A 27,697-nucleotide genomic window follows, 5' to 3' on the forward strand; every position below is an offset into this window, starting at 1 on the left:
GCTTTGTCTTGGAGACTTTGTGCCTCTGTTGTAGAACCTTCTGTGTGGTTGGGCAGATATTGTACGGCCCGTAGGGAATGTCATACGGGCCGTATGAAAAATTGTCAGATCCAGTTTTTCGCCCTTTTTCCTGCAAAATACCAAACAAAGCATAGCAGTACCACATTTCATCAAAATATAAGTAAAAAGTCCACACTTATAGGCTTTAAAGCACAGGTTTTAGTGTAAATCAGTGCTGTAATTTAGACATAATATGGAGATATCAGTTCTCCATATTAATACGTGTTTGGAGACCAAATTTTACATTTTTTGGAATTTTTTTACTATTTCTTTAGATTTATTGAAAATCGCTGTTTTTTTATGGTCCAGATTTGCTGAAAACAGGGATTTTCAATAAATCTAAAAAAATAGTAAAAAAATTCCAAAAAATGTAAAATTTGGTCTCCAAACACATATTAATATGAAGAACAAGATGAACGGTTCGGATCGACCGTTAGGATTTTGAAAACTCAAAATCCGAGCCGTTGCATGGAGAGGCTCTATGCTAGCATATTCCTATATAAGTATATTATTATAAGAGATGGGCTACGGTGAGTTGTGAAGTAAAACGCGTTTCTAATTCACGCCGTATTTTTATTTTGAAAGTCCAAACGACCGATCCGAACCGTTAGATGTTTAATCCATATTGAAATGTGCTTGGAGACCAAATTTTACATTTTTTTGAATTTTTTTACTATTTATTAAGCATTTTTTAAAATTGCTGTTTCGCTGTGAACAGTAAAAAACAGTAAAATTTTCTGGACCATCAGATCAGTGACTTTCAAAATTGCTTAATAAATAGTAAAAAAATTTCAAAAAATATAAAATTTGGTCTCCAAGCACATTTAAATATGGAGAACAAGATGAATGGTTCGGATCGATGTTTTGAACTTTAAAATTGCAAAATATGAGCGCGAAGTAAAATAGTCGCTTTACTGCGCAACTCACCATAGCCCATCTCTTAATATAATAATATAATATAAAAAACAAAAAATAATATTATATTATATAATAATCTTATTTCTCGGACGGGTTATACTTTCCCGTCCGAGCTGATTTTTTTTTTTTTTACCAGAGTTTTTGAAATTCTGGATGGGTTTTCCTCTCCCGTTCGGTTTTTTTTTCCTACCACTAAGCTGCTGTCAGCGTTAATTAGGTTAAGGAACCCGGACGGATTAATTAGTTCCATCCCATGGGACGGGATATTTGAGCCCGTTCTAGTTATATCTCGAAAAAATTAAAAAACAATCCCGTATTTCGATATTTTATTTATTTATTTTCTATTAATAAAAAATTCGGCACAAATTCCGAAGAGTACGTTGAAAATTATCCCCCATCTTTTTCCACACGTTTCTAATCTGTTATTTTATTTAATTTACCTGTTATCAGGTTAACAAATACTAACACTGCTGCAAACTCTGTAATTCGTATTTGACAATTATTTACAATCAAAATAACATAATCACCCTGGACACTTGTACAGTATTCTCATTGTCGTTGGTTATTTATCCCCTCTCCATTTTTGCGTGACCGACGTGTCCGGTGCTTATTGGGAGATAGCTCAGATGCCAGTATTATTGGAGCTTTGATACGTACTAGTTAAGTTTCCGTGCTTTGGAACGGAGAAACAAAAAATTTAGTTATCAAAACAGGAGAAAAAATTACAAATAAAAATTATAAGAACACAAGATGGCCATGCCTTTTCTTCGTTCCAGTTTCTTAGGTTTTAAACTTTTTTCATTTATAAGGACACAAGATGTGTCTAAATTACAAAAGTCAACTAAAACAAGAAATTATTTGAAAGTAACATATTATACATGATAAAATTGAAGCCATCTTTGCAGTTGATCTTAATAAATTTTCAATTTAAGATGGTTCCATAAAACTGAGCAACAATGCCTTTTGATGCAACCTAGTTGAGTCTCAATTTAGCCATACTTTTAAAATCAAGCATCTAAGTTAAAACAATGAGTGGAGAGAGAGACGCATAGGGAAGGAAAAAAGGAGGTCCGCGTGAGTGCGTATCCACTGAGATATCTCAACTTTTGCGTGACTAACGTGTTCGGTGTCTATTCGGTGATAGCGCAGGGGTATGTATTATTTGTGCTTTGCGATTCGTGTAGAACGTATTTAAATGGTTGAGATTTTCCATAAAGTCACACAAAGTTTGAGATATCTCAGAGGATACGAATTCGGTCTGCGTGGAAGAAGAAGGCAACACAATTTGCACGTGGCTTTTCATGTGGTTTTTTATGTAGCAAGTAACTGGTTAACTAAATTTATACTTCTATATATTTGGCAGCATGAAACAGAGACATAAAATCAAAATGAGTTATTAATGGCTGAGATTGAGATTTACTTTTGATGAGCGGCTGAGATCTATTGGATGAACGGCTGCGATTCTCTCTGGACAGATAGGTGATTGGATCCCAAAAAAACCAACGTGGTATTATAGTAGTAGAGGATAGAGCGCATTTGAACGGTTGAGATTTTCTAAAAAATCACGCAAAATATGAGATATCTCAGAGGATGCGAACTCCGAGCATGGCAGGTGTGGGATTCCCCGAGATTTCTGCTAATTTAATTACACAATAGTGTCACTAAATACATACCGAATAAACTTCATGCAACACGTTTTATGTGCAAATATTAACAATACTGTTTTAACTTCATGCAACACGTTTATTTCTCAATTGTTTACAACAACGCTGACGATAGTTTTAGCCCAAATTTGAGCCGAAAGGGACAGCTGTTGCGCAAGACGGCAGAGGGGTCGATGAGGAGTTATGGCCCGGAATTCCCGACCACCAGTGGTCGGTGTAGTTATTACCGCCACTGGCCTCTGATCTGCAATCAATAATCATCTACACCCGGCGCACAAGACGTCGTAGCGCCAGACAATCCTAACCGTGTATATTCCAGTGGCACCAATAACTTTTGAAAGAGTTTCTTTCAAAAACACCCGGAGTTTCAGGATTCGGATTTGCTTTTTCTTCTGTTTCTTTGACTAGGTATGTATATATATATAGCGGGTGATAAAGTAGCATCTATTACGACTGCTTCAATATTACGAGCACAGAGAACAATACGGGGGAGCTTAGACTACAATTTTGACCACCGGTCAACGAAATTTATTACCACAACGAGCTCGAAAAGTCCATTATTTATATACACACGGCGCATGGGGTAAAGTTAATACTCGTAGAAACCACAAAGTGGGGTCCACAAGTTGCGTTCCCCATTAGTCGGTACACCAGGCGTATCGACTTCTTTTTAAAATGCTATCAAGCCAAGCAGCTGCCGTTTGAAGCAGAGACGAAAAAGCAAGTGGAGAGAGAAAGTCCGAAAGGCTAGCAAACCAAAGTAAAGTTTCCCCTTTCGTTCTCTCTCTACCCGATTTGCAACCCTAGATCCAGTTCTTCTCCCAACAAATTCGTCATCGAATCTTCTCCAATAGCTCGCCTGGAACCCTAGCCCTAGGTCAATAGCTCCTCGCATCACTCCTGTGACTTTTTCGCAATCCAAACCCTAGATCGGTGGCGACGATGGGAGTAGGAAGGGTGTGCCGTGGCGGGCCATCGACAAAAGCTCTGTTTCCGTCCTCTTCCTCGTCATCTTCTTTCTCTTCTTCAACTCCCTCGGAGACGGCTTCAACCTCCATCACAGAGACTGTTAACGGGTCCCACCATTTCAAAATTGCGGGATATTCGCTCTCTAAAGGACTTGGCGTTGGAAAGTACATAGCCTCGGATTCTTTCTCTGTCGGGGGGTAAGGCCTCTGCCTAAATGCTCAATTAATCTCAACAAAAGATTAATAGGTGGTGCTTAGTGGACCTATTTTTTGATTGGTTCTTTGTGTATTGGAAATTTTCTGTTTAGGGTTGCACCATATTGCAGCAATCTGTGTGTTCTTTCTCTGCACTGGGAGTGCCACGTGGTCCTTGTTGTGCAGGGAACACAATGTGTCCCAAGTGCGGCGACTACTTGTAATTTCTTATTACGAGAATTAGGTTACTTTATGTATTGCGACACTTTCATTGTATGATAACAAGCTTCATGTCTGATAACTAGGTTCTGGCAGTCTGTCTTTTCTGGAAAGACAATGTACATCACTGTTGTCTTTTGGGAATGATCTGATGAGTATGATCTGTATCAATTTTGAACACATACATATAACTACAATGCTTGAGTATCTGAAATGTGCTGATGGTAGCACCCCTGGAATTGTGAATGCAATTGCTATTGTGTATAATGGTTAGAAATGATGAAACCAGAATACAGCACAGGCGACAAATGGTTTATGTACCAGAGTCAACAAGTTGGCTAGCTATTACTCGGCTGATTGGTTCATACTCTAGTTTGTTGTTTTCCACTTCCTCTAATTACAAGTAGAAATAGATTACCAATTAGAGAACTGGGTAAAACAATAGAATTTTTGCAGGCTTATTGATTACTGTAAGTTTGCGTTTTGGAGCTTAACTGCCAACATGTCAATGCTAAGCAACTGTGCAGCACAAGTAGCATAAGTTTGCTTAAATCAAGGACCTAGCTACATAACATCAAAAGATTAGCTTGCAATTACCCGGCATTGAGATATGTAGCTTGGACTTGTAAAAATTAGAGTTTCAAATACTTGGCATTACTAATTCAAGTGGTGTATTTTTGTAGATATGAGTGGGCCGTCTATTTCTATCCAGATGGGAAGAGTGCCGAGGACAATGCTACATATGTCTCTCTCTTCATTGCTCTTGCAAGTGAGGGGGCTGATGTGCGGGCTCTCTTTGAGCTGACACTACTGGATCAGAGTGGGAAGGCTGCGCATAAGGTTCACACCCATTTCGGCCGCACCCTCGAGGGTGGACCGTACACGCTCAAGTACCGCGGAAGCATGTGGTAAGTCAGACTGGTGAAGTGGAATTTGTTTACATTTTCTTTTAGGCAACAATTTAAATTGCAAGCATCAACTATTTCGTGCTACATTTAATTGAAGGACAAATTAGCCAAGCTGTTGATAACTATGAAAGAATAAATATTGTTGGGATCTAACAAGTAGAGACATTGTGGGTTTATACATATTGGTGCTTCTAATGTTGCCTTTCTTGTACAGCCTGATTGATACATTCAAAGCATGATGGTTTAATACTGATATTTGCATAGTGAAAAAATTTGTTTACCTGATTGTTGGTATTCAGAATAGAGTTATTGTTACTGACAATTAACGCTGTATATGCGGCAATGCGGATCAGTACCCGATGTACAGTGATTGATGCTGATAAGTTATACAAGCATATAATTACAAATGTACTAGCAAGTTATCTTCCTATCTTTGTTAGTGGTGCGCTCCATTTTCTTTCCAGAGTCGTGTTGGAAAAAGTGATTCAGTGAGGTCTATAGGCATTTAGAAGATTGGACAGAGAAGAGTACCTTTATGTATGGGGGTAGGGTTGCAGGGAACTTCCCTGAAAGAGAATTACCTATCTGATAAAATTATTTTTGTTTGACAAATGCCCACCAAAGCTAGCTCACATTGGGCCATATTAATTAGACTAAGTTCTAAACTATTTGTTTCCCTGGCACACCTAAACCTAAATAGGCTTTGACCTGGAAAGTGCCTCGGTAGTTTTATAATACACTGGCTTAAGCGGTGAATGTAAAACACAAAATGCTGGCTTTTCCTCAAGGAGGTGTTTAGCAAGTGGAATATGAGATAGGGAATAGGGAGCTTTTCCATTTTATGCCAACTTTGTTTGGCAAGGTGGCATAGGCCCATTCGTTTCAATTCCACACCCATCAAATTAAAAGATAGCCTAATTTTTTACCTTCGTATAGAATTCAAATGTAGGATATTCCAGTTTGAATGAGGGGGCCTAATTGTAGAAATGCTAGGTTTTGATTGCACAATTTCTACTCCTTTTCATCCTTTTTCAATATATTTCTTCACCATATTGCACCCAATTTCAATCTTGCCTGGCATACATTCCATCTTCTATTATCTACGCTTGTCAAATTTCATGGTGCTGACGAGCCCGCAAGTTAAATTTTGTGTTGTATCATATTATTTGGCCCTTTGGGTGTGTGTTTAGTTAGATAATGTTACTTTTGGTGAGTTGGCCTCACTGCAAGAAATGGCATATATCTAATTTTTACGTTTCTCTTATTGTTCGAATGATGGTTTCTTAGTTTGAATTAAATGTAGACCCAATCCCTATGTTGAAGAACTTGTATGGCAAAAATTACTTTTTAGCAGCCATCAGCTGTTGTGGAGGTTTGTGTTGGTTAATTTATTATTGCTCTAGGATGCTCAATGTATGTTTTTGCGTCTTGTCTAATAATGTTCACGGTATATTATACTATGCTGGTTGATTTGTCGGACACAGTACCAAGATGGCACCTGTACTGACTATCTGGTAGAAAAATCCTGATTTCCAGTATGATCTCCTTTTTTTTATAACAACTCACAATTAAATCCATTAACTCGCAGGGGCTACAAGCGTTTCTTTAAAAGGTCTAATTTAGAGACATCAGATTATCTAAAAGATGACTGTCTCCTTGTCGACTGCACCGTCGGTGTTGTCAGGTCACGCACTGAAGGGCCTAGAGTGTACACCATCCCAGTCTCCCCATCAAACATGGCTGAACATATTGGATGGTTATTGGACAGCGGTAAGGGCACTGACGTCACCTTTGAAGTTGATGGGGAGACGTTCCCTGCACATAAGTTGGTTCTGGCTGCACGATCACCAGTTTTTAGGGCGCAACTTTTTGGCCCAATGAAAGATAAGAACATGCAGTGCATTACGATAGAGGATATGGAGGCACCTGTTTTCAAGGTTTGTTCTTTATTTTTTTATTTTTTTTTGGGGGTGACCTGTTGTTTAGCTTTCTTTCCTGCAGTTTGTCATGTGTTGTTAGTTTATTTTTAAAATATATATATATATATATATATATATATATATATAGAGTACGGCTAACGCGCTTCCTCTAGCATATGGGCCGAAATGCTTCCGGTGGAAATTTGAAATTTCAAAATCCAAAAAATCGATCTGAACCGTTCATCTTCTTCTCCATATTAATATCTGCTTGGAGACCAAATTTTACATTTTTATGAAATTTTTTACTATTTATTAAGCCACTTTGAAAATTGCTGATCCAACGGTGGCTTACCAAACAGTAAAAATCAGAAGCTACCGTTGGATCAGCGATTTTCAAAATGGCTTAATAAATAGTAAAAAATTTCAGAAAAATGTAAAATTTGGTCTCCAAGCAGATATTAATATGGAGAAGAAGATAAACGGTTCAGATCGACTTTTTGGATTTTGAAATTTCAAATTTCCACCGGAAGCATTTCGGCCCATATGCTAGAGGAAGCGCGTTAGCCGTACTCTATATATATATATATATATATAATTGAGTTATCAGGTAGAATTGAACTTGCCACATCATCATGCATATGAGCGAGGCCAATCAGCATAAATTTGCCAAGTTATCTGTTGCAGATGGTTTAATTCTAATTTTTCTCATATCAAGGAAGTTCTCTTTAGTCAGAAATTCAGAACATACAAGTTTTGAGCTAGTAGTTATTTATTAAGTATTCAATATTGGGATATCATTTAGTGTCATTTTTTTTATTTTTGGATAGGTTTAAGCTAAAAGACTTAGATCTATGCATAGGCTATGGAGAGTCCACTTGAATCTGATTTTGAGTAATATTGAAGAAAATCCTTCAGTTGCTAATCACCTTCAATTGAATTTTAGGAACCATCTTCCTGCTGTTGGCTCTATCCATCTTTTGAACTGTTATATTCATATATTATCCCCCTATTATGAGTGTGTGAACTTGTACATGAATTCTAGTTCTCTTTCAATAGCTCTGGTGAAATGAGTATATGGTTGTTGTTTGCAAATCTGCCTGTTACATTCTACTATGTGATCAAGTGTAACAATTTTCTGAAAAATTTAATGATTGATTGAATGTCTTTTGTCTTCTCTAAAACTCTTTCAAGGCCTAATGTGGTATGAACTCTTTACTAACATAGTCGCTGACATGCTTTCTTGTCAGGCTTTGCTTCATTTCATATACTGGGACACATTGCCAGACTTAGAGGAGCTGACAGGTCTAAACACGAAATGGGTCTCCACACTAATGGCGCAGCACTTGCTAGCAGCTGCTGACCGATATGCACTAGAGAGACTGAAGCTGCTATGCGAGAAGAAGTTATGTGAAGAGGTCGCCATAAACACAGTAGCAACAACTTTGGCTCTGGCAGAACAGCACCACTGTCACCAGCTGAAGGCCATCTGCCTCAAGTTTGTTGCAATGCAAGAAAACCTTAGAGGTATCCCTTTCCTTATTTTGTTTGTGGAACTACAATGCAGAAATGAAAAAAAAAATATTGCTACTTAGTCTTTGACTTGAGCTCGATGCCAGTATAGCACTGAATTCTGCTTTATAGGGGCCAGAATGGGCCAGGGACTTTCCTATTGTTCTGGGGATTCAATGTGACCTTTTATAGGCTGATTTCTATAATTATTGTGCCTTAGAAAGGACATATTAGAGAGTTAATGGGCTGACAACACAGCTGTTTGGTGCTACTGGGCTGGTATTAACGATGCTTCAAAATTAGTGAATGAATTCCTCGGCCCAAGATGTTCTATCTTCGCACAAGGCCTTTTCCATGCTAGCATTGTACTGAAAAACATTGATTTGATTTATAAACCCTTGTTTTGGTTCTTTTTGCTCAATTTAGCAAAGTTGAGGCCAAATAGGTTTGGAATTTAGCCTCAGCTGACATGAGTTAATTAAATAGGGCTTAATTGAACTTCACAAAGTTGGTAAATGACGAAGTTAGAACTAGCTGTACTTAGGAGGAGTTTTGGTTGGTCATCTAATAAGATAAATTGCAAAGTCAGAATCCAGTATTTACATTGTAGGTGTAATCCATGTCATTATTTCTTTTGTGGAAGTTCGAATATTGCAATATTGCATCTGGGATTAATGAATTAATAGAGAGTGAAATCAGATTATCAAGTAATACCACCATTGTTGGACTACTAATCCTTGGGGTGTGGTCCACAGGAGGGGAGAGGGAGGGAGGAGGTGGGGGGGGGGAGATGGTATAAATTGATTGTTACATGCTCTACAATTTTTTAGAAGGGGAGGAAAGGTGGAAATTTCACTTCCTATACCCTCCAAACAATCAAATTGTCTCCAATATGCGAGGTGTAGAGGATCCATTCCCTATCATCCCTTTCCATTCTCCCTTCCCTTCCCCCCCTCCCCTTCCACTTTTTTTTTGGAGCCCGTTTTAGTATCATATATAAACTTTGAGAAGTTTATTTGTAGGTGAACAAAATACACTTTCATTATTATTGATTTGCTTTGTTCAAATTTTTGCTATAATCACTTTTTTTCCCTTGTGCAGCTGTAATGCAAACGGAAGGATTTGAATATTTGAATATAAGCTGCCCCTCTGTTTTGACTGAGCTTTTACAATATGTGGCCAAAGTTAAGGAGCATTCAATCACACCATGCCTTTACAATAGTGATCCTCTTGATGGAGGTGATGCCAATGGAAGGCGTGTGAAGCCTCGGCTTTAATTCTAAAAACTAAAAATGGATTAATTAAGTGTAATAACGTCTTGACATGTTTTCGTGTAAAGATTTGTGTACAATGATGGTGCTTATTCTAGTGTTGAATGTGGTTGTAGTATTCTGTGTCAGATTCTTGTAATTCCTTTTCCTTAGCTAATCAATCACCTAGCTCGATGACCTTGTGATATATTCTTTTAGCAAGTATAATTGCTTGCCTGGATTCACATTTGCGGTTCATTTGCTGTGCAGCACCTGTGTTTAATGCGCATCCTTTTTATTGGTGGAACTGTTAAGTTGGTCTAGTGTGTAGATCCCTTGGCCTCTCACTGTTGGGGCTTTTCTCCAGTGCTAATTAAATGTTTGTTGTTACACGGAATTTTCTTATGCAGCTTATTAAGAAATGCTAATTTTTCCTGTGAAGGTCAGTGGTGAAATACCCACTAACAAATTAATATTAATATTTACAACGATGGTATGCAGATGTTATTGCATATGTTTAACAATAACATCTGCAATAACATCTGTAGATTTTGATGAAAATGTGAAGCATATATGTATATATTTATAATTTGTTTGTTACAAGTGGTATTATAATACTACTGTTTTCGCATTAAAACTTGTGATATAGTTAGTTACATAAAATAATTATAGGGTCCATGATCAAACGAAACGAAATAAAATCAAGTCTAGAATTACAAAGCTTGCGACACAAATGAAACGAAACGAAATCAAACAAGCCCAGCAGGTAAACAACAACACTGCAGCAAAGCAACTCTTAACTGAGAATCTGCATCAAAGCTATCCTCAGTCATGGACTCATGGCCTCTAGTTCAACCCGTCTCAGCATTAAATCCTGACAAATCTAGAGATAATGAGAGCACACAAAGATCTGCTAGGTCTGTGTACACAACACCCCACTCTTGGATGGTTAGTCTATTTCGTCAGTCCAAACAATCCACATCGCAATCCCAATAACTAGATTTCCTATTTGTCTCGGTTCAGCTGAGAAATTGGGAACAGCTGTCTCATATAACTTATCCAGGTTGCGTGCGTTGAGATTGAGAGAACAAGCTTCTGTGATTTGTCTCCGGCTCTCCGCATGGGGTCCACTAGCTAATATCCCAACTAATATTGCATTCAAACAAAATTTCTATGAATAGGGGAACAAGCAACAGCACCCAACATAAAGAGTACACCGTAACCAATTTATCCCTCACAACTAGGGCTGTTAATTCGAGCGAGTTGGGGTATGCTCGTGTTCGGTTCATTAAATTAATGAGCGAGTCAACTTGAATTGAGAAGACAATACCGAGTTGACAACTGTGTTTGTGCTCAACTCGTTAAATGCTCGAGTTGATTCATGCTCGTTAAGCGGCTTGTTAAGAAATCAAGCATGTAGGCAGTTTTGAATTTTGTTTTAGAACTAGACAAATTGATAAGTGATAGCTAATTCATCCAATAAAAATTATTTTGCATACTGACATGTTAAGTTGTACAACCAGACTTAAGCATCACGAATTACCAGTTCAATAATTTCAATATGTCTTATAGATACCCACAAACCAAAACATGTGCATATTGTTTTGAATTTGTTTTTGTTCATCAACTCAAACAACATGTCTTAATGTTGCAATATACACAACACACTTTCTACAAAATTAATGAAACTACTTGAGATTGGATGTGACATGATTTCATGTAACTCAGTTCTTATTGAGCGAGTTGGGGTTTGCTCATGCTCGATTCATTAAGTTAACGAGCAAGTTGATAATGAGTGAGTTATTAGCGAGCTTTTTTCAAGCAAGTCACGAGTTATGAGCGATTTTTTCAACCCCCCACTCACAGCTGGATGCGAACATAAGTTAAAAAGGCAAGGAACCTACCTTGCATTGCTGCATCCTAGCTTGTAAGACTAAGAAATGGCAAGGTTATAAGAAATATGATTTGGGACTAATTCACTCCAGGCTATGTTTATCTTTAGGAGATGTATCCTTAAAGCCCACTGAATCCCACTTGAGAGCTTCTGCGCGCTATCTCCATGGAAGGAGCGAAGAGATTCATCATATAGCATGTTATAATTTTCCAACATTCTGAATCATATAAAGTGTAAAAGACGATTGTCACTAACTTACAAGACTGATATGATATAATTAATAAGCTAAGAATATTATAGTTACTACCGTAAAGCGTGCACTATACAATATTTAAACATAAATTTTAGAGTGATTAATTTAAATAATAATGAAATATAAAAGTCTAAAATAATAAATATACATTATACGTATAATAGTTCAATATATTTCAATATATTTTTTTTAGAATTTAATCAGGGTTCTAAATAGCTAGCTATAGTGGCGTTATAGCTTTTCCGGACCATAAACGCTAAGCTATGAGATAAAATTGCGCTAACTCAGCTACGACCACTATAGCTATAATAGCTGACCGCTATTACCGCTATATGAGACCCGCTATAGCTACCGCTATGCTACATGGTTTTTTTTTTTGCAATTTATATGGATTTCTGTACTTCTATTCTTATTTCTAATGCTACATGGTCTTCTACGATAAGTATACTAAACCAAACTATATGCTTATATTTTTATTTGTGATTTATTCTATCATTCTATATCGAAAAATATTCAAATACTAATTCTTCATTTTGATTACTCTTTTTATAATATTCATTTGTAAAATTATTATCGTTCGTTTCAATTGAAAGCTGATTTTGATTATTATTATAATTATAAAATGTTTAAATATGTATATTGACTTCATTTACCTTATAAAATTAATTGCTCTTTGTCTATTATAATATGTAATACCATGAAGTATAAACTATTAAATAATGTTACTTTTTAGATTTTTTTCCTTCTTATTTGCGTAATTGATAAAAAGTATAGACTTAGATTAGTTATTACATCAATTCTCTAATATTGATTATGTTGATAATTAGTAGAAATATAGAATATAAAGTTTGAAAAGGGAAAATCGTTATGTGTGATAGCTTCCGCTATAGCTACGCTATTCGCAATAGCTTTTTTTTTTGTCTCCCCGCTATGCCGCTATAATCGCTATTTAGAACCTTGAATTTAATTGATAAGATCAGAATTGTTAGTTATTGATAAAGCGTGACAGCTGCCAATAATAACTATTTCATATTAAAAGAAGATGATGTGCATTGCATGTGCAGGGTTCCAATTTTTTTAGTTAGTATTTAAAAAAAAATCAAAATTATTGTGACATTTTGAAAATCTAAAATTTTTAGTAAGAACGTAAATCTAGTGCGTACACATCATATGAAAGACGCGCATGAAATGAGTGGTGCGCAGACCTTCAAATAAGAGCACACACCTCTCACTTTTTTTGCGTGCTACATGCGGTGCATGGCAACCAATTTTTGTTTCTTCTCTTTCTTGAGATTCGATATAGTGAGAGAATTAATAACGTAACATCTAAAGTTGGTCCTGTGAGAGACGACAAGTGTAATTTTTTTTCAATTCATAAGTAAAATACTAGTAATCGTGCCCAAGCACAGCAACGGGAGCAAATTATGTAGTAGAAATCATTAAGCTCCTTAATGAGGAGAGATAATTTAAATCAAATTTGTAGAGAAAAATAGTTAAATACTATATTTATCTACAAGATAATACATGTGAACTCTAGTGTAGTGGTAAGAATTTTGGCACGGTGCACAGGCTTGATCCGCAGGTGCCTTGTGTGGTTCAGAGGTGCGGCACGCGGTCTACAGGCACTGGGATCATATGCGACGCGATCAGTGCATACCTAAGTATTGAATCTCATAATTTGAAAAATTCATCTATGTGTGATTTGGAAATTCAATGGCTGAGCATCATTCCGAAAAAAAAATGATAAATCAGAACCCTTGCAAGATCTAGACATTAAGCTTCTTAATAAGGCGAAGAGATATAGTTGGAATTGGTAAATGTTCTTTAAGCATGTCTTGTCAAAGAGAGAATAATATTGAGAAAGCTTCCTCTTCTATGCTGAAAAAGACCATTTTGAAAGGGGTACGAATATTTTTCGAACAAAAAAGCAAATCTGTTCTGCGCACTTCAAGAAGAGATAAGTAGACAGAGTATGGGAGTATTTGAATGGATACGTTGATTTTTGATTGCAAAGTAAAATTAATGATAATTAAATTGCTTATTTTATTGTATTCTTCATATTTTACATCTCGTTTGATGGTTAAAGTTAAGATTTTAAGTAAGATGCTGAGAAATAAATATATGCTTGTAATAATGATTTTCAAATGAAATGTAAAGTAAGTTACTCTAAATTAATTCATCTACTCTATTTTATTATTAAGTTACTCCAAATTAACTTATTTATTCCATCATACTTTTTATATGGCAGTTTAAGTATGAAGTTTATTATAATTTTTAGTTGTCGGCTAAACATGATTTTAAAGTGCACCGGCTAAATCTGCGTGTTTTTTAACTTTCAAGATTTTCAAAATGTCAAAATTTACTCTGAATATTTTTTTTAAATGTCAACTAAAAAAGGTTTGGGCAGGGGTTCGAGTGCGTATCCTTTGAGATATCTCATCTTTTGCGTGACTGACGTGTCCGGTGCCTATTCGGTACAGGGGGGCAGTATTATTTGAGCTTTGATATTTGTGCAGTATTTGAACGGTTGAGATTCTCAAAAAAGTAACGCAAAATATGAGATATCTCAGAGGATGCGAATTCCAGGGGTTTGGAGGGCTTGAGTGCGTATCCTCTGAGATATCTCAACTTTTGCGTGACCGACGTGTCCGGTGCTCAGTCGGAGGTGATGTAGGAGGTCAGTATTATGTGTGCTTTGAAATTCGTGCACAACGTATTTAAACGGTTGGGATTTTCCATAAAGTCACGCAAAGTTTGAGATATCTCAGAGGATACGAATTCGGTCTTTATCAGGGAATCCACCAGATTCAGTACAAATGTACAGTACCAGACTGGGCATAATAAGATCTGAGCCGTCTGTTTAAATTAGCACGGATCTCAAAACGATGCCCTATAATTTACCGTGGATTCAGACCCAGAAGAGTTTGCACCGTCCGTTTTAACATGCACGAATTTTAAAGACCCATAACATTTATGATTGATTGATTGGTCCGATAAAATAATTACTCGGTTGAGATTGAGATGCGGTACTATACGCTTCCATTGTACCGGAGGGATTTTCAGTATCCGATAATCCGATACCTATCCGAGTGTCGGGTACGGAGCCAATGTGAAGTATGCGACTATGCGAGTAACATATCCTACTCAAACCCGATAAACCCTTCCGACTCGACTTCTGAGCTCTCTCTCTCTCTCTCTCACACAGTCTCACTACTGTACTCCGTGCTCGCCCACGAGCGGCCAACTCCGTGCACCACCAAGCTCTGGCCGCCTCCAGCTCCGCACTGTTCTCTGTTTTGCACTCTCCTTTCGCACACCTCGGGCTGACTCTCCAGTTCTCCAAGCTACTAAAGGTATAAGCTTACTCAGTTACTCCCCTCTCTATTGCAACTTGGTATAATGGTATTGTTAGTTTTCGTTCTTTCTCATCCAGCCGCTATTTGGCTGAGTTCGATTAGTGAAACACCAATTGCCGTGCTTAATTGAACAGTGAACTAGTCATGGCAGTTTATGAAACAAAATATGTTCTTTCTTTTGTACCTTATTGGGGCTACAACATCATGTGCTGGATAAAAGACAGGTTAAAAATTCTTTGTGGCTCCAGTTAAAATATTTGGTCTAGTTGAATTTGAATTAGGTCAAATTAGTGCTATACTAAAATCTAATTGCCCAAATGTGGGTTAATTTGAGGTGAAATTCAGCCAAAATGATCTTGCTTCAGTTTGAAACGAAGAAAAGGACCTTTATCGAACTATCAATAGCATGTTTTTTTCTTAGTTGAATTGGTTTTGTACATTTCACAAGTACTTTGAAATATAACTTGAGGACTTAGTAAGTTCTACTGATTTTCTCCAATCTGATATAAACCAAAAAAAAAAAAAAATCAGATTTGGCTATCAATAATGTGGGAGGTATTCATAAGCTTTCTTTTTCAACCTTACTATAGGATAATCAAACTATAAAAGCAAATTGGTGAGAATAGATGCTTAGTCTTCATCAGGTGATGGTGTTCTCATTTTTAAAGCCCAAGGCGTGCTGCATGACCTCGCTGTGCTCAAGTGCCAGGTATAGATGGTCTTATGTCATCCCAAGATGCACTGCTTCCTCAACTTCTCAGAGTGGTATTAGCTGTAGAAGCTCCGATTTGGTGGAGAAAGAGTACGCGGACCTCCAGCTGAAGTCCTTGTATGCTCCCTCTGATGTTCGTGCATTCTTCCATTCATCCTTGCTTTTCCGTTTTAAGAATTTATTTCATGAACTATCTTACAGAACCTCAAAATGTCATGTATTCTGTGTATATGTATGTCCATCCAAAAATTAAAAGCATCTCAAAATATCACTTGTACCCCTTCTGTCTTATATTGTTTGAATCACCCACTACCCTTCTTTTCTTCAACATTCTTTTTTTTTGAATAAGTGAACAATTGAGGCAAGTAATCAGGGATGTGGTTTGCTGAAAATATTTCATGGTTTTATTGGCACTTGAGATGCTAGATGCGTGCTTTAGGGCATTACAATATCTTGTTTTGCAAGGGCATACGTATTATTCTGAGATTTTGCATAGGTACATCTGAAATCGCTGGCCATTTAAGTATTCATTGGACTTGTATCCAGTTCCAATGATCCTATGTGGTGTTGGTTTTTGCGCAGATCGGCCATGTGAGGATTCGGCAGCATGTAAACCCCCTCAGCGCCTCATTCTCTGTCAGTCTACCCCTCCCACCCTATCTCTGCTCAACTTCCCCATAAATATATCTCTTTCATTGTTATCATCGGCACTGCAATGATGCATGATTCTATTATGCTATAATACATAATTACATAGGTTCCAGTGCAATCACCCGACTGGAAGGAGATATTCACAGACTGTACTTTGCCTCTCATGGTTGATATTGGTTGTGGTATGAATTACACAATTACTTGTTTTCTTTTTCTTTATTTTGTACCACTTTCATCTCTCTTGTTGATTTTGAGTTGTAACCACTTCACCAGGTAGTGGAAGGTTTTTAATTTGGCTTGCAAAGAATTCTCCTCTGCATAGGAATTATCTTGGCCTTGAAATTCGTCAGAAGGTGTTTCATAGTTTTTACATTGCCCATTTGGCTTTTGTTGATATGTAAGACAGTTGTTTTCAATCTGATGGCTCCTAACTTTAATAAAAATAATCTGACAGTTAGTTGACTATGCAGCTAGTTACGAGATCGCAATTTTGGGTGAAAGAGTTAGGCCTCCGAAACATGTAAGCTCCTGATCGCCCTAGTTATTGACATGAGATCAGGTTGATAATAAGTGCTACAAGGTAGGCTTTGTAAAGTACGGCCAATATTCAATTGAATGTGTAAAAATGCCAGACATTTCTCATGTTTGCCACTAATGGCAAACTTTTTTGAGGTTGTTGCAAATGAGTTGCAGTATGGTGTTTTGCAATGCATACAGAGCTTGGTACATTAGCTTTAAATCTGTCTTGAAGATCCACAGGATGATATAAGCCATTCAATATGATCTAACATTAAAATATGAAAAGCATTGTTCTATATTTGTTCAACTTTATTCATTATTTTATTGGATGAGGGAAAACTATTTTTGCTATTGAAAGGTGTAGAATGAATACTTTTGTAGATTTATGAAGAGATGACTCTAAAAAATGGCAAACTTTACAGGGTTGTTAGAGTACAATAATCATGTCTGATTAACTAAATCTCTCGTTTGAATAATATATGTTGTTGGCTTTTATAACATCTAATCATAACCATTTGTGTCTATTATTGATCGGATGGATGTTATAACCATATTTGTAATTTTAGAACTCCGGCAAACTCTAAAATTTTGATGATTAGATCACAATAAAGGGCTCATATCATTAATTAGAAGCTTGAAAATTGAGATATAAACCATTGCATCAAGCTCTATGTTACTCAAAGACAGACACCTCATTCTATTTGTTCTCCTAAAGAAGCCAACCAATTTCATATGATCAACGGATAGAAAAAAAATATTATCAACAATTTACTGCTAAATCTTTTTCTGAATGGGAAAATGTACGGGGCTAATTTAGTCAGTGTCACCTCGGTTTCAAACAGTTTGGTTTTATTTACAAATAATTGAAAGAATATTGAATTTTAGTTGATTACAGAAAGTTATTGAAGCTAACCGGTTAAAATACTGAGCATAATAGTTGTAAAAAAAAAACGCAAACCTCAAAGAATTGATTCCACCTGGTAATGATTGCATGTGAACTAAATGTATATCCGTATGGATGTCTGAGACTTTTAGTGCTTGCTGATCAATGCTTTTTGTGCAGCCACTTCATGTTTGCCAATGTAAATGTATCATTTAAGCAACTTGTGTCAACCTATCCAGGTCCTCTCGCCTTTGTTTCTATACTGGTAAGCGCTTGTAAAAACAAAATGTCATTGTCATTTATACCCTAGAAAACCTTGAAATACACTTGCACCCTTGGAAAACAAGAAATAGTCATTCATTACCTTCCCATATATAGATTTTCATGTGAACTGTAGAAAATAGTAAACTGTTATCTCCATTCTTCCTTTACCCGTTGCAGTGAAACTATCTCAAATAATTCCTTCATCCCTCACTGTTCTCTATAGATGAGTGAGAGGGTTTAAAGGGAGGGGGTGCTGATTATTGTTTTAACAAACAAAAGGGAGGTGCATTATAGAGCTACTATACCTTCTGATGTTGTGAGGTTACTTATAATGTTTACTGTGTTGCACATGAAAATTCTGAGTTTCTGTAGGCGCGCAAAGGTTAATATTGTGAAAGAGTAGCTAATATTATTTTAGATTGCATTAAGATTGGTCTGAATTTTGTAGTGCCCTGACCCACATTTCAAAAGGAGGAAACACAAAAGAAGAGTTGTTCAAAAACCACTGGTGGATTCTATCTCGAAGAACTTGTGTTTGGGTGGACAGGTATGGAATTTTAGGGTTTTAATGTACCCTGAACTATCCTTTTCTCTGTTATCACTTGTTATGCAGTTTACATATATTTTGCACCGAAAGATTATCTATTGTCCCCTCATTTTTTTTAGTAAATCAATCACATGCTGTATTAATCATGAAGGTGTTTTGTTCCCTACCTTCATCTTTTGATAGGAAAATGAAAAATTTAGTCAGGCAATAACATGTATGAACTACTTTTACTAGTGCATGATTATGGGGCTAAATTGGTATAAACCAGAATACTTGAGATCAAATATGAATTCAAAATTTGGGGGACTAAAACAGGAAAAATTCTGGTCAATTCATTTAGCTTCTTTGTTGGGAACATAAATGGGATGATGAGTTAAAAGCAATTCAAACTCTTCTTGTTTGCAAGGTTTTGGTTCAATCTGACGTGCACGAGGTGGCATTAGACATGAGAAATGTATTTGATTCTTGCACAGATGTGTTTGAGCATGTTGATCTTATTGATCCTTCTTCTTTCTCCTGCGATTCTGATGGATGGCTCCAATGCAACCCGATGGGAATAAGAACTGAGAGAGAAATACATGCCGAGCTAGAAGGAGCAACTATTTACAGACGAATGTATCAAAAGACTCATCATGTCTGATACAAGGGATTTGGAAAGGATTTTTAAATACTATAGTCATTTAAAATCCATTTACAGGTTATTATTCTGGTTAGAGAGACATTTTTTTTAGTTATATATCAAAATTCTTAGTCTTTTCCGATGCATGAAAATGGTTATGTATTTAAATTAATGATGCCACTTGTTTGTGTAGCGTCACTGGCAGGATCGGACGTCATTATTTATCCTTTAACCTAAACAAATTTAAATTTAAGCATAATTTAAACTTAATAGACAATTGTATGTATTTTTACGAGTAGAACTAGATAAATTGTATGTATTTCATGAGTAGAATTAGGGTGTTCCTAAGTTCACCGAGCTTCTTTGTGAATTCAACTCTAATCTACCAGATTGACTTTAAATGACAATCTGAACTGTTGAAATCTATCTATCTTACTAGTAATGTGTCTATATGCAACAAATTTGAACTTAGTCAAGTGGTAGAAATTTAAAAGACTATAAATTAATTTCAATGCATCTATTTTTTAAACGTTTTTTTATCACTTCACTCTAAACAAAAATAATTTGAAAATTTATAATTTTTCACATGTGGACCATTACTCACAAGGTAAATAGATTTTAATGGTTTAGAGTCATAATTTGAAGCTAATCTAATAGATTTTAAAGTTGAGTTCATAAAAGGATTCGGTGAACTTAAGAACACCATTGTTCTACTTGTATTTCATATTTAATTTACTTAATAGAACAAATTTACTTGTGGTGCGCTTGCTAGTGGCGAGTGATTTTAACAAATTCTTTATCTCAACGAATAAAAGGTTGTTTTGTGTTTAATTTTCTAATGAATATTAGACCTTACTATTTTATTTTGTTATTTAAACTATAGATGTTAACTATTGAAGTTTTAAAAAAAATGACGATATAATAGAAATAATAACGATTTTGTTCGTCCGGGACAAATCATCCAATGTACTGGTGCGTTTTTTAACGTACATTTGAAGAGTGAATCATGTACAAAGTTTAGAGTAAAAAAATGATGAAATCTATACTGAACGAAAAAATGATGATTTTTCACAGACGATAGTTCAATCATCTTAATTAAAATAGAAAAACAAATTGAAGATATTCAAACCTCATAGATATCCAGTCTTTAATATTTCGATAATCTGCAAGCCTTCTCTTCTTTATTGTTTTTTGGACAACCACAACAGTATTTTTATGAAAAGGAAATAATTTGTAGTCTATTAATAAAAATAGAGAAAAAGTAATGTCCCCCGGACTACAGTCCTCTGAAAATCTCCGCGTATAAAAATCTTTTCTTTTTAGCTTAGTTCTGATGCGCTTTCAACCGCCGGTAATGAATGAAAGAAGTACTTTTTCGGCCACGCGCTTTCAACTGCCATAACCGGCAACGACGCGCTTTCAATTGTCATAATTTCAAGTACAATATGTATGTTCACAGAATAATATTTGTATGTTAATATGTGTATGTTCACAGAAGGTGGTCCCTAGTTTAACTGTCGATTGTACTTCAATTGTACTTTGTTCGTTGACCACGCGTTTTCAACAGCTTTCACGTGTTTTCATCTGGGACCACGCGGTTTCATATATACAGAACATTCATTGAACTTGTTTATATGATTATTTTCATAGTATTACCGGATCCAGTGTTTTAAAATGCGGCCGCATATGCATATGCGGTCGGCAGCCGTGCTCAGAATTCCTATTCGGTTTTTTCATGCGGCCGCATATGCGGCCCGAATATGCGGTCATGCGGATTAAAAATGCGGCCATGCGGTTTGAATATGCGGCCATGCGGACTGAAATATGCGGCCATGCAGTTTTCCATGCGGTTTTGATAATTTGATTGTATTTTAATTAAAATTTATATTAAAAAAATCAAAAAATTATTGTTAGTTATGTTATTATGTGAAAATAAATTTAAATATATGAATATGAATATATATATATACATGAATTTTTATTTTAAAATCCGCATATATAAATCCGCATGAAAATCCGCATATGCGTCCGCATACCGCATATGCGGTATGCAGTGGCCTTCCGCATGCATGAACAAAACTGCATTTTAAAACACTGACCGGATCTAATGAACTTGTTTATAAGATTAGTGTAAAAAGTCCGGGAATTTTCGGGAGACTAAGGGTCGGGGACTGTTAGCTGCTTTCATAAAAATAATATCCTTTTTCGTAGAATATTACAGATTTAAAATCTGAATGAAAACTTTTTTGTGAATATTAAATAGTTGAATGTTTTGACATCTAATCTTTACATTAATAAACACACAGTCAATAACACGAAGTCAAAATAATCGATCTTTGATGTAGTAGCTTCAGGTAGTTCTCTGTTGTGTGGGAAGTCACATCGGACAGAAAATTATTTATGAATATTTATATTTTTCATCTTTATTTTAAAAATTAATTGAATAATTATACAGGCGGTGTAGATTTAAAAGTTCGATCTCTCTAATGTATTGGTGCGGTTTAATGGAGAGCTCCGTACATTTGACATGTATAAAGTTTGAAAGTAAAAATTCATGGAATCTATACTGAACGAAAAATAGATGATTTTCCACAGACGATAGTTCAATCCTGTAATTAAAATAAAAAAAGGTGAAGATATTCAACCTCATCGATATTCAGCATTTCAGTGTATGGTTTTGTCTTTAATATTCAATAATCTGCAAGCTATCTCTTCTCCATTGTTTTTCGACAACAACATCAGTAAACTTATGAAAACAAACAAAAATAATATTATCTATGTATAATCTTGCAAATTTAAAATCTGAATAAAAATATTCTTGTAAATATTAAATAATTAGATAGCTTGATCTTCAATTTTAATATTAGCAAGCTGATGGTCAATAAGTCAAAATAATTGTTTTAATCTACTGACTAAAGATGAAGTCGCGTGTCCAAAATTCCAATAAGAAATTTTTTATATGTAACCAATTATTTTTTTATAGATATTTAAAGATAAAAAAAAACTTATTCTCATCTTTATTTTAAAAATTAATTGAACAACAATACACACAAATACACAATCGATATAGATATAAAAGTCAGAAAAACGAAAGCTGAGAGCCTGAGACTGGACTTGAGCATTCTTTTGGTCTCTTTGTATATATAGAATATTCCTGTCTCGGAGACTTGGACCGACTCCGGTCGTTGCTTTTGATTATCTCGTTGGCTTGTTACAACAATTCATAATTTTTTATAAATTTTTTTATTTTCCAACTCCAAACACGCTTTATTCAACAAATTGACATATTCACTATTCAGTACTACTAAATCCACGCATAAACGCTTTGAGTCGACGAGTTCATCTATCCAGACGAAATCTCGGTCCATTAATTAATCAGGACTGTTGATCAGTAAATTAGGCTATTATACATCTGTTGTATGTTGTCAATTATGTAGAAATTCATATTTAGTAAAAATTGAACCTGTCAAAAATAATAAAATATTATTTTTTCTCAAAACACTACCATCAGAAACAATATATATATATTTTTTTATAAAACACTACTATCACCCACTACCTCTCTGTTATCCACTATCTCTATGTCAGTTACGTCTTTACTGTCATTTTCAATCTCTCTATCATCAGTGGCTCTTCCTAATAAAATAAATGTTAATGCGTCCCACTTTTTTTATTTTCTCTTTTCCATTGACCTCTTTTTTCTCTCCACTGGGATCGAGAGAGATAGGGAGGATTGAAGGTCGTCACCCTCATGCCGTACTGCCATTTCTCAATCGATTTAGCAAGCGTACTATCATCTCTTACACTTTTAACTAGTCATCGCCCTCGCGCCGAGTACCGTGGCGACCCCTTGACACCCAGACTTGTTGTACCATCGGTGCTCGTCCCTTTTCTCTTCCACTCTCTCCCCCTGAACGCCAATTTTTCATCTAAAACGCGAAATAGAATTGACGTCATATGAAATTGTGCGGATTCTGATTGAACGGTTCAGATCTAAACAATAAAATTTTGTTAGTTCAGATGATATGAATTCAGAAGAATGAACCTTTTTTCAAGTTATCTTTCAATTGAAATTACCCACTTATTTCTCAAGTTATCCTTTTCTGTTCTCAGATCTATTTCTGATTTCCTTTTTTTTGTCGTCCGATCTTTTCAAACTTTTCATGTGGCTGATTGATTCAGTCCCGTAATGGGTTACATTTGATCGTTTGTGCGTTCAGACCGGAGAAAAAATCGAATTCGAATCCTCTGAGATATCTCATATTTTGTGTGACTTTTTGGAAATCTCAACCGTTGCAATACGTTCTGCGCGAATCTCAAAGCTCAAATAATTCTGGCTCTTACATCACCCCCGAATAGGCACCTGACACGTAGGCCACGCAAAATATGAGATATCTCATAGGATACCGGGTACGCACTCGAAACAATCCGCAGGAAATCTGCGAAAATTGCAACCTAAATCACATGGACATGGTTCACGCGCGGTCGCTGGAACAGTTGAACTGGTTATGGGTGCACGACGCGTCGGAGCATTGTTGTGGGTGTATGGAATTAGGATTCGGCTCCTCTCCAATTGTACAAACCAGTCGGGAATCCATATTTTCTGAGGTAACAGAATCTTTCTGTTTGGATTACAGCCCTCCGATTAAAATCCGGACCAATCCGGTCCGAGGTGGAACGCACGGAGTAACTTTAATAGTCGTGCGGATTCTGATTGGACGGTCCATATCGAATCAGGAATATTCTGTTACCTTAGGAGGTACAAATTCTTAGAAGCGGTGCTGCTGACAAAACCAAAAAGTAGTAAGTAGTGTTTTGCCTCTCCATTCCCAATGTAAATTAAAGAGATGGCGATTTTTTATTCATAACATTTCCCCAAAAAAAAAAAAAAATTGAATCGTTTCACTAAATTTCTCAAACCGTATTTCACGCCGGTTTTTTTATTAATAGAAATAAAATAAAAAAATATTTAAAAATAACACCACTTTAACTTTTTTGCGAAAACTAGATAGATCGGGTCCTGTAAACCCGTCCCACCGGACGGGTTCAATTGACCCGTCCCGGTTAATCATCGTTAAGCCTTAACCAACATCACAGAAAAAAAAAAAAAAAAAAAAATCCTGAACGGGTTTAAGCGTCCCGTCCCGCTCCGTAAAAAAAAAAAAAAAAAAAATATCCCTGGACGGGTCCTCTTAACCCGTCCCCCACTTCTTTTTTACTTTCCCTTCGTTCTTTCTTTTTCTTTCTTCCGCTTCCGCTTCTGAAACTGCTAGCTCCAGAAATGTCATAATTGTCGGGTTTACTTTGTTTATATCCCTCTCAGTTCCAGCGTATATCCAGGGCTATTCCCCCAATACCAGCCTTATTTTGCCGAGCTATCTCATTCCATTCTCTGCTGCTTCAAGTGGGCCTGTTCACACCAGTATTAGTGGGGTAAGATTTCACAGCAAATATATACAAGACAACAAATAAGCTTTTTTGTTTTAGCATGTACAATGCTTTTGTTGATATGATCTCTAAAATTTTATGTTTTTTCTTTACAGCTCAACTACACATTAAATGCGCTTCTATCAATAAGCACAGTGGTGGCCCTTTTGGTGGCATTTATACTGGACAACACAGTACCAGGTACAAAGCAGGAGAGAGGGGTGTATATTTGGTCTGATCTAAAACGGCCTGATATTGACCCGGCTTCACTTGAGCCTTACAAATTGCCACAGAAGATGTGTTGCTGGTTTAAATGTCTGAAATGCCTGGGTCCCTGAATTCAAAGATTTCTTTTTGTACTTTATTTAATTGGGTAGGTTTCATTTTCATGATATTTCAAGGACCTTTTTAATTGAAGTTTCTGTATTTTTCGTAAGAGGTCTATGAAATACCATGGAAAGGAAGAGATTAATAATATCTGTGTCGCATTAGAATAACATATTTGTTTTTTTACTGGGTGGTCATTGTTTCTATTATTTATTTTGGTTATTAGTTTCATATGATTAACAGTTTGATTATTTTTTGCCCAATTTAAACTAGGCGTGTTTAAGGTATAAGCATAGAAAGGCATATATTGTTCTATTTAAGATCGTGTGTAAATTATTTTGTCAAAACAATAATATCAGAAGGTTCAAAGAAACTGGTGGTGTAATTATCGAATGTTTTTATTATTCTATTACATGTTTGTCTTGGTAATTCATTATTCATTCATTGGAAGTTCATCTTCAATTAAATATTGTTCTCTTTTTAGAGCGCTTTTCGGACTGGTATGGCCGAGTAGACCATTTGACTTGGTTCTGAGATTATAACCTAATAAAGGAGAGATATTAACGGAGCGAAGCTTCGCTTCAGAAACTTGCTTTTCGGACTGATATTACGGAGCGGGACGGGTTAAGAGGACCCGTCCATATTTTTTTTATTTTTTATTTTACGGAGCGGGACGGGACCATTAAACCCGTCCAGGATTTTTTTTTTTTTTTTTTTCCGTGATGTTGGTTAGGTTAATGACGATTAACCGGGACGGGTCAGTTGGACCCGTCCGGCGGGACGGGTTTACAGGACCCGATCTACCTAGTTTTCGCAAAAAATCAAAAGTAGTGTTCTTTTTAAATATTTAATTTATTTTATTTCTATTAATAAAAAATTCGGGTATTTCACGTAACAAATATTTAATAATTCGGCAATTTCCTCAAGGTTAAAAATACTGAATACCAGATTTAAAACTGTTTGTTGACTTAAAAAGTTTAAACCTTTGCTATATGTATAATACTATAATACAGCATAAATGATAAAAATCTTCATTCGGTAGTGGTTGATGTCATTTTTTCTTTTGATTTTGACACAAGAGAAAAAAACTTTTAATATGTTAATTTACAAAAGCACATATCATCTCCGTATAACAAATAATAGACATAGTACCTAATTTACGCAACTAATGTTTGCATACATTTTGTTAAACATTTCATTAGATTCCTTGAAGAAAAAATTAAATTAAAATGGTGACTTTATTAAATATGTTTACTATATCTAGAATAAAAACAAGATTCTTAATAAAAAAAAACAATTAAAACAGTACTAGAGCCACAGTATATGCTTTAATTTTAAATTTCATTTCATAAATTTACTTTGAATTAAACTCGATAACTTGGAAAACATATAGAAGCGCCGATTAATTAATCAATGAAAGGATAGCAAGGAAAACGACAGTTTTTTTTTTTTGTCATCTCGCTTAAAATGGATTTCCTTGATTTTATGGAAGCAATTATTTTTTGTTAAAATGGTCAACCTAATCTTTACCATTACAAATATGTTTCTTTTTTTTTAAGAAAAAGAGCATCCTCCTATTCTTTCATCCAAACTATTCAAAACCGATCACACGGTTTCAATTACTTTTTTCTTTTATATCAATATAATATATTAAAACGAATCAGATGTAATTGAAGCCGTGTAATCGATTTTGAACGGTTCGAATAGAAAAATAGAAGAGTGCTCATTTTCTTAAGAAAATGAGCAGATTTGAATCCCATCTTTATGAACGTACCGTTGAACCCTTTTTCCACTGTATCATTTAAAACTGTGAAATTATATATTTTATTCTCTAAAATTTATAATAACATATTCACTCTTTTAAATTTTAACAACTCGTAAATTTATCCAGTTACCTTTTGTATTGAAATTCGTTTCAAATTTATAAAGTAACCAATTTATTCTTTAAAAGAGAGATGGGGTCATGGAGATCTTTTGTCTTTGTATTGAGATTCGTTTCAAATTTATAAAGTAACCAATTTATTCTTTGAAAGAGAGATGGAGTCATGGAGATCTTTTGTCTTCTTAATTCTATCCTTGTTAATACAAATTATTTTTTTCATCTAGATTTTTAACTCACGTCTCCCATCAAGAGAGCGTTGTCTTTTACTATTAAAATACGAGGTATGGTATATGAATTAAAGTATTATTTTTTTTACAATAATGAAGAGATCATCATTTGTAATTTTTTTCTAATTTAATATGGAGAAAAAACATGAAGAATGTGCAGGTGATGACTATTAAATATGATATATAAATATAAAAGTCCTTTAGTGCTATTCATCAAAGATCTCCTTAAGCCTCCTTAAGGCTAAATGCGTCTCCTTTAGCTTCTTTAGTTGTTTAATACTGTCGAACACCGATTCTTTAGTGCGAATTAAAACAACCTTCTTTAATCTCATTTTGCCCAGATCTTAATCCCCTACCATCTTTTTAAGGCACATCCCCCATTTCTTTAGTTTTTTTTAGCTATCTTAATCCACTGCCCCTTCTTTTAGCTTACTGAACAATCCCTCTTTAACACAGATTAATATTTAATTTCCCATGTGCTGCCGAACAGCTCCTCTGAGTTTTGCATTTAGCACTCAAAATAGCA

General features: G+C 35.5%; 2 protein-coding genes across 2 annotated transcripts; both read left to right on the forward strand.

Annotated features, from left to right (window-relative positions):
* The first annotated feature begins 3,295 nt into the window (after positions 1-3,295).
* On the forward strand, positions 3,296-9,848 carry LOC144564990 (BTB/POZ and MATH domain-containing protein 1-like). The gene is made up of 5 exons (XM_078314598.1): positions 3,296-3,808; positions 4,708-4,932; positions 6,521-6,869; positions 8,099-8,375; positions 9,462-9,848. Exons 1-5 carry the CDS (start codon positions 3,585-3,587, stop codon positions 9,635-9,637), a joined length of 1,251 nt encoding a protein of 416 aa, XP_078170724.1. The 5' UTR covers positions 3,296-3,584; the 3' UTR covers positions 9,638-9,848.
* Positions 9,849-14,975: 5,127 nt separating this feature from the next.
* On the forward strand, positions 14,976-19,448 carry LOC144565725 (uncharacterized). Its single transcript, XM_078315547.1, has 9 exons — positions 14,976-15,110; positions 15,782-15,958; positions 16,408-16,461; positions 16,583-16,658; positions 16,750-16,829; positions 16,947-16,996; positions 18,059-18,143; positions 18,591-18,689; positions 19,096-19,448. Exons 2-9 carry the CDS (start codon positions 15,797-15,799, stop codon positions 19,327-19,329), a joined length of 840 nt encoding a protein of 279 aa, XP_078171673.1. The 5' UTR covers positions 14,976-15,110; positions 15,782-15,796; the 3' UTR covers positions 19,330-19,448.
* Positions 19,449-27,697: the final 8,249 nt, after the last annotated feature.

The sequence above is a fragment of the Carex rostrata genome, chromosome 14 (assembly GCF_964058835.1).
Source record: "Carex rostrata chromosome 14, lpCarRost1.2, whole genome shotgun sequence".
Classification (NCBI taxonomy): Eukaryota; Viridiplantae; Streptophyta; class Magnoliopsida; order Poales; family Cyperaceae; genus Carex; species Carex rostrata.